Source organism: Opisthocomus hoazin, chromosome 7 (genome assembly GCF_030867145.1).
Source record: "Opisthocomus hoazin isolate bOpiHoa1 chromosome 7, bOpiHoa1.hap1, whole genome shotgun sequence".
Taxonomy (NCBI): Eukaryota; Metazoa; Chordata; class Aves; order Opisthocomiformes; family Opisthocomidae; genus Opisthocomus; species Opisthocomus hoazin.
The window spans coordinates 57,605,461-57,613,402 of NC_134420.1; the positions used below are offsets into that span (position 1 = coordinate 57,605,461).

The 7,942-nt window shown below is 43.0% G+C and overlaps 1 protein-coding gene across 1 annotated transcript; it reads right to left on the minus strand.

Annotated features, from left to right (window-relative positions):
• Nucleotides 1-1,824: 1,824 nt before the first annotated feature.
• LOC104331502 (alpha-1-antitrypsin) lies at nucleotides 1,825-7,942 on the minus strand. The gene is made up of 5 exons (XM_009936814.2): nucleotides 7,834-7,942; nucleotides 5,505-6,170; nucleotides 4,556-4,826; nucleotides 3,876-4,023; nucleotides 1,825-2,152 (listed from the first exon to the last, which is right to left on the minus strand). The coding sequence occupies exons 2-5, from the start codon at nucleotides 6,151-6,153 to the stop codon at nucleotides 1,943-1,945; spliced, it is 1,278 nt and encodes a 425-aa protein (XP_009935116.1). The 5' UTR covers nucleotides 6,154-6,170; nucleotides 7,834-7,942; the 3' UTR covers nucleotides 1,825-1,942.

The window sequence follows — 7,942 nt, forward strand, 5'->3', positions numbered from 1 at the left end:
CCAGAACTGGACACAGTAGTCCAGATGGGGCCTCACTAGGGCAGAGTAACCATCAAAGTGTTCTACCCTTCCATTAAACGTCATTACCCTTAGTGAACTTAATGGTATCTCAGGAGTGCATTTCTGTGTATCTGGTGTCTGTGCAGAGGTGCTGGCAGTGGGGGGGCTGTGGGGCAGCATCTGTGAGGAGAGGCCCAGGCTGCCCTGTGCTAGACACAGCTGGTTCCAGCTGGCTCCAACAGGCAAGATGGTGGCACCTCTGGGAAAGCATATTTAAGAAATATTAAAAAACACTGCATGACAGCTGTGAGAGGGAGGAGTAGAAAAACATGTGAGAGGAACAGCCCTGCAGCCCCGCAGGTCAGTGAAGAAGGTGGGGAGGAGGTACTCCAGGTGCTGGAGCAGGGAATCCCCTGCAGCCCATGGAGAAGACCATGGTGAGGCAGGTTGTCCCGCTGCAGCCTGTGAAGGTCCATGGTGGAGCAGATCGTCACACTGCAACCCATGGAGGACCCCAAGCTAGAGCAAGTGGATGTGCCCTGAAGGAAGCTGCAGCTCATAGAGACCCCATGCTGGAACAGGCTTCTGGCAGGACCTGTGACCCCATGGAGAGGAGCCCATGCTGGGGCAGTCTGTTCCTGATAGACAGTACCCTGTAGGAAAGACCCAGGCCAGAGCAGTTCATGAAGGACTGTCACCTGTGGGAGGGACACTATGCTGGACCAGGGAAAGATCGTAAGGAGGAAGGAGCAGCAGAAAAGAAGTGTTATAAATTGACTGCAACCCCCATACCGAACTCAGAGGGAGGCTGTAGAGGAGTTAGGAGTGAAATTGAGCCTGGGAAGAAGGGAGGGGTGGGGAAAAGCTTTTTTAAATTATGTCTTTGTTTATTAATATTTTACTCTATTTTTAATTGACCATAAATTAATCTTCTGCAATGCAGCTTTCCACTCACATTGTGCTGCTGGTAACACTGGCTTCTGCCTACTCAATGCTCAGGAAGCTGTCCAAGTCACCATGCTGCACCCCAATCATCATGTTAATGGAGAGGAATCTCCTGGATGCACTCATCAGCCTGGGCTTGCAGAAGTGGGTGGAGGGCAACATGACTACCTGGCATTTGGACAATGGAGACATGACCTCCCAGGCTACTGTCACCAGTTTCTGGAATCAGAGGGCGGTTTTTGCCACGTCCAGTTCTCCTAGGGACCCCAGGCTTTACTGTACATGCAGAAGACCCTTAAGTATGACCATTTGTGCAGTGATGTGCAGCTTTCACTGACACAGAAGATAAACCCTTGCCCTGCTGGAAAAGTTAGGCCCATTACTCTGGAGCAATTAATGAGGAATGGAGATGGGAGCAAGGGCTTGGAGCTGGTAGGAGACAGTTGTCAAGCTGGAAGGAAAAGGATTATTCTTTACCTGTGAGCATCCACCACCTAGGAGAGGAAAGGTTTAACAGGTCTGTGTTTCTGTTTCTCTTCTTAGCCACTGAGCCCTGGAAGGACTTCACAGAAGAAGGAGACATCTCCTTGGATTCACAGAGGAATGAGAGGGAGGGAAAGGATGGTTTCTCAGCTGAAGGGGATAGATTTGTGGTTTCTGAGCTGAGAACGATATGCAGGACGTAGGACACATAGGGAGTTTCTCAGCCAGGAGCAGGAAGGTTTATCTGCATGCACTGTGTCACCAGTGATGAGTGAGTGAGGTAGAGAAATGCTTGTCTGTTGATGATTCCATGGCTGCTTATTTGGCTGGGGTCATTTTATAAACATGGCCCACTCATGTTTGTCCCCAGCTGTCTGTTTGTAAGTGAAGAATAAGTTAATGTGATGCTTATTTATTTGTTAATTAGGGATCAATTCTAGTCCCTTTATGCAAAGAATTCCCTGGGATGTGCACAAGCTCTCTTCTCTGCACTGGGGAGTACAAGAGCTCTGGCCTAGTCTTGCTTGGCAGCTGGGTTCACAATTTTCCCCATGAAGAGGATACTGTGGGAGATTTGGTCAATAATCATCATCAGGAAGGGCCTGTTGAATCTGATGTAAGGAGGACGAGGAATCTGTGCAGACATTAGTACCATTTCTATCTCTGTCACTGCAGCAGCCTCTGTGCCATTCTCGCTAACATCCACCACCGCCTTGTGAATTGCCTGCAAAGAAAGAAAAGATTAAAATCTAAGTACAGAAGAGTGAGAAGCAGCTGGGGACAAACTTGCTCACACTGTGAGAAGGTAGTTTTGAAAAGAAAGCATGGAATGAATGTAGAACTGGTGCGAAAAAGATACTCATGCCCAGCCTTCCCAAGACAAGCAAAGTTAGGTCTGAGTTCAGGGAGAGTTTTCTTCAACATGCTGGCAGAGTCAAACTTGGCTGCTTGCAGAGATTGAGCAGCATAGAGAACATTCATTGTTCTGTTGTTTCTCAGAGTAAGATTTTGTCCTTCATGTTTAACACAGAAGAAGGAAGTTTTCATTGTGCATCAATTTCCGTGTGTGCAAAAAAATTCTTTCTGCAAAGACACAGTAGTGACAAGATTTATAGTATGTCTTTCTGTAACACAACCCACTGACATGGATTTACTTTTCGGGGCTTTCTACAGTAGGTATAGCAAACTCATATTTCTGAATTCACGTGATCTTATTTCATTGTCTTTGGTCAGCCCTCCGTGTTTTTTCTTCATTGTCCATAACGCATCTGAAATTTCCTCTCATGAGGTCCTACTAACCTTTCGCTATTCACTTGTCTATGTAATCCAGGTGTTTATACATATAATAAGGTATTATTCAGTATGAGAAATCACAAAATCATTAAATAATATAGGTTGGAAGGACCTGTAGAGGTCATCCAATACAACCAACCACCCTACATTGTGTCAACTCTGACACTAGAGAAGGTTGCTCAGGGTCTCTTCCAGTTAGGGTTTGAGTATTTCCAAGGATGCAAATTTCATAGCCTCTCTAAGTAACTCATCCTAGCTTTTGATCACCCGCATGGTGAATTTTTTTACATAATATCAGATGAGAATTTCCCATTTTCTATCTTATGAGCGCTGTCTCTTATCCTATCACTGGGCACCTGCACGAAGAATCTGAGACCATCTTCTCTGCACCCTCCTAATACATATCTGTAGCCACCTCTAAGAACCCTCCTTCACCTTCTCTTCTCCTGGCTGAACAACTCCAGGTCTCCCAGCCTCTCCTCACACACCATGTGCTCGAGACACATGACTGCCCTGCTCACCCTCCACTGGACTCAGTTTGCTTCAGTATGTCCACATCTCCCTTGCACTGGGAAGCCCCAAACTGGATGTGCAGAGCTCCAGAAGTGGTCTTGCAAGTGCAGAATAGAGGGGAAGGATCACTTCCCTCATGACACAAGGCATACATTCCCTGGGACGCTAGGGAAATCACTTTGCTTGTATGTGTGACAGTTTATTTTTTGTGAACTGAGGCTATCCCTGTCCCACAAGTCTGTTGTTCATATAAATTCTGAAGTGCTTAGATAATGTAGTAATGAAAAGTGTATACATAGCATAAGAATGATTATTCCCAAACTTCTGTCATAACTATGACTCTTGTCATGCATTAATTATTTTACACTAGCTTTTGTGAAATTATTCCTGTTGTCTTTTCCAGACCTGTTTTCTTCTTCAAAAATTTTCAAGTGAATTTGCAGGATATCTGTGCAGTGAAAAATTTGATATTAAAATGTAGGAACAACAGCCATTTAATGCCTAATATTTTCCTTCCTTTATTACCATCAGTGAGCCATGACTACACTCCAGAAGTGAGATCAGCCTATTTGCAAAGATAAAACCTGCATGTTAGCAAGGCAGACAAATCTCTTGATTACCATATCTGTTTGCATACTTACTTTGGAAACCTTCAGAAGAGCTTTTTCTGCCATTCCAGAGAGATCAGCCTGGTGACTGAACACCTCCGTCACACCCATTTTCTCAAACAGGCTCTTAACATCATAGGAGCTAGAGATGGAGAATTTTGGAAGGTCCAGGTAGATTTTTCTTTCCAAAAATAAATGAAAAATGTGAGTTTATTATTGCAAGATCCCTTGATGCAATAGCTGTTGCAGGTATACACCCATCCCAAATACCCATGGAGCTAAGGCTTGGCTTTCTAAGACAGTGATTAATCCCATGCTAGAGAAGCAAAAATTGAGGTACCTGTCCCACCAGTCACAGTCTGATCAGTGGTGCAGGGACAGAGTGCTGGTTTATGAAAGTGACTGACTGGAAAGTATCATCCAGACTGGAAAGAAATTGTACTTTCTTTTGGACTAGATTCTTCCCACTCAAGGCAGGCTCCTGAGGGCTATGTACCTGTGTGCAGGATCCTCACAGCTGGTAGCACTCCCACTGCTGTGACTGGGGGAGCTGAGAAGTGCGTTCTCGTTAGGTACAACCTCACCCGATACCTTATCTGAGTTAAAGAAACCGTGCAATGCTTGTTCCTCAGAGATGTGCCTAGCAATTTGTTGCCTGGATGAGTAGCGATGGCCTGTTCAATATTTAAACAAAGCAGCAGTTAAAAGATTACCTTTTTTGAAATGATTGCATCCAGTTAGACACTGTTTCTCTCAGCAGAGCATCCTCCACCTGCTTCATTGTCCCTTCATCAGGCAGAACAAACAATGAAATAGCATTTCCCTTGTATGGTATTTCTACTACCCAGCAAGACATCTTCTCATCCCTATGGATATTAAAGGCTTTTTCTTGATGCATCATTTTGACCTTAACAGAATTCTTGGCATCCAACAAGAAGTCATCGTCCCTGGTGGACAAATTGTTGAAAGGTTTCTCCCAGTAGCCTTTTGACAAAAGAGTGAGTATAGAATTGAGTAGACCGAAAAGGAGACTATTAAAGGCATGTCACATTAGTCGATGCATTAACTACTGTGTTCAAACTGTGAAGGCAACAACAAACCTATCTCAGTTTAAGGATGCTCGTTCCCTGGCCATGGAAAGAAGGTTTGTGTCATTTCAATGGTTCTAATAAAAATCACAGAAGAAAAATATAGGCTGATGTTTTCCATGGAAAAGGCCCCAGCCTTTGCCTACTAAGGCGGTGGTAAAACTTCCACAGACTCCCACTATACAGGCTCCAGGCTTATTCCTTCCATAAAACACGTCACCCGTGTTTGACAGTGTCCTGCACAGCCAAACACCTGTGCCTTTCAACAAATGATCATAAATTCCCAAGCTTATCCTTTCTAAGTATTTTCAGTGCTGAACAAAATTGATACAATGTTAATCAGTACTTCTATGGATTCTTTTTTCTTTATTTCTCTTTTTTTTTTTAACTCATATGGAAAATGGTTCTTCATATCTGGCTTTCAAATACTTCCTTATGTCATTTAAAAGTAGAAGGATATATTTTAAGCTAGATGATAGCATAGGTCCACAATATGACAAAAGTCCTGTTTCTTAGATCTGGATAAGACTTCCAGAGCTTATGTATATAACTTCTACTCGCATTTGTCACTCACCTTTAAAGAAAACGTAGTTAATCAGAACCACCGCAGTGTCCGAATCAAGACTCTGGAGTAAATCAACAATTTTCCCATGGGTTTTTGTTTCTATGTACTTATTGATTTCCTTTGTAGCCTCTGGAGAATTCTGGAAGTTACTAGAAATAGCTTCAGAATGATAAAAATTTGTAACATCATCCAAAAATGTTTGGAGCAGTTTCAGCCGGTTGTCTATGAACAGGGCATTGCCCATGTTCAACTGGACTTCTCGGTGAGGGTCATTTAGCAGCTGGAGGACGCGCTGAAATCCCTCATGGATCTCCTGCTCCTCCATCTCTGTCAGGTTGAAGGCAAGGCCTTTGTGCAGCTGACTGAGAGTGTTTGCTCTGGCCCCCAGGGAGAGCATTGAAAAGGCAGTGGAGATGCTCAAAGGAGAGAAGAAAATATTCTTGTTGCCTGCCTCCTCTCTGACCTGCTTGTAAAACCTAAATGCAAAGTCAGCATTGCTGAGGGCTATCTTGTCATGAGCCAAGTTTTCGTCTTCAGCCTGGGAATGGTCTTCTGAGTAATAGGGTATCTTCTGTTTCTGCTGTTCATTATCAGACCCATGTTCACTTTGGACTTGAAGTCCAAGAAGCAACAAACACAGATAGAATGCAGACTTCATTTTCCTTCTGAACTGTTCTGTTAAGAAAGAATAAAGCAACCCTTTTATCTACAGTATTTTATCTTTCCTGCATAAAAATAGTTTCTGTATTCTAGATACTCATTTTCAGATGTCAGTCTTTAGGATTACTGCTCTATTTGGAAATAATCTTCTACTTGACCTTCTGGATAACCTATTTCTACTCAGTTGTCTCAGTTTCTGACCAATGAGCAATGTGGCATTGCCAGAGGAGAATCCATGTTGTGTAGGCTTGCATGAGGTATTATGCCTGAAATAGTTCTTGCCTCTGACCAGCATGGCCTCATTGAACACCGAAGTGGCTTTGGGTGTATGGCTGAGTTCAGCTATTGGCCCCCATGTATTTGTTAAGTACATTGGCAGAGACACCAACTTTGGCTGGTATGTTTCTTTAGTATCCATGGTCTTGTTATGACTTGGGTTTTCAAGCACCACAGTGATACAGAGATAATGTTGGTTATAGCTGTGAATGAAATCCCTCTAAATGCACACTCCTTAAACTCTTTATATCTTTCTGCCTCTTGTGTAGCAGCTCTGAACTCAAGAACTGTATTATTTCAAAACATTACCTTAAGTGTTTCAGTAAATTGAGGATAAATTGTTAAAGTTTATTGACTGTCTCTGTTGCACATAAACTATCCATAAGGTTGCAAAGCCCAAGACTCAAGAGCTTAGGAAAAGCTATATCTGCCTTGCTGTGTACATGCAATTTGATGACCTTTCCTCTTCCTTTAACTAACATAAGCAAATTCTACATAACCCTACAGTCTCTCTTCTGCCCTTTTCAGAGGACGAACCGTGAAATACACTGGAGAAGAATGTTCTCCATAGTGTTCCTCACCTATATTATTTCAGATGGCAGAAACTTAAAAACATGAAGTAGGTGGTGGGCTGCAGAAAAACAGAAGCTATCTGAATGTTGTTCATGGCAGCTGTATACTTATTCTGGAGCACAGGATTCTGCCCCAGGGTCTGCGTCAGGCTGTGTGTCTAATGCTGGATTTAGGTCTTACATCAAACTTTTCATGGGGAATTGTTAATTGTGGGTTCCCCTGTTTCTGGCTGCCCAGTACAAAACACTGGAGAAATAAGCTGTGGAAGGGATGAGTATGGGAGCTGTGCTCAGCATGTCTAAAATGCTGGATGAAGACATCAGCTCTGAAAAAATGGAGGTAATTCCTTTTGGTCTGGTAAGTGGTCTGGTAAGTACTCTCTTTATTATTCCCAAAATCTGCTTTTGAGAGAGATTAGTTTCTCTTCCAGGCCACTTAGCTTCAAGTAGCCTGGTCTTTAAGCATGCTGTAGGTAGAGGGGTGCTACTCTCATTAGCTCTGCATCAGCCTGGAGTAGTCACGACATAGAGATTACAACTGCATTTACTCCTCTGGGAGCAGAGACAAGGTTTTGTGCTTCACCTTGGTATTGACTGTTGAGTACTCATTTTGGACCTCATCTCCCAGTTGTCCTGGCACTGCAGCTAGGAGATGGATCACTGACTGAATCATGCTTCCAACATTCAGAATGTTCTTCCAGAAGATAAAATAATTTCCAATTACTGTACAAAATAAATACATCTCAGAATTAAATATTGTGCAGTAAATGGCAGAGATCACAGACAACATGAATTCAAAGACTTCTAAGAAAGTACAATATGGTACTTACAGTGCTGGACTTCTCTTTCACAGTGCTTCTTCCCTATTCTTCATTTTGCTGGGTAGCATTAAGTTAATGTCCACTGGTAAATATTAAACAGAGCAAATAAGATTTATTT

Excerpts from the sequence above, each read along its gene's own strand:
- LOC104331502 (XM_009936814.2), bottom strand. The coding sequence starts at position 6,153 with ATGAAGTCTGCATTCTATCTGTGTTTGTTGCTTCTTGGACTTCAAGTC. Across the intron at positions 4,024-4,555 it reads ATGCAATCATTTCAAAAAAG|AAAAATCTACCTGGACCTTC; the intron begins GTAATCTTTTAA and ends ATTTTTGGAAAG. Across the intron at positions 2,153-3,875 it reads CTCTTCTGAAGGTTTCCAAA|GCAATTCACAAGGCGGTGGT; the intron begins GTAAGTATGCAA and ends CTTTCTTTGCAG.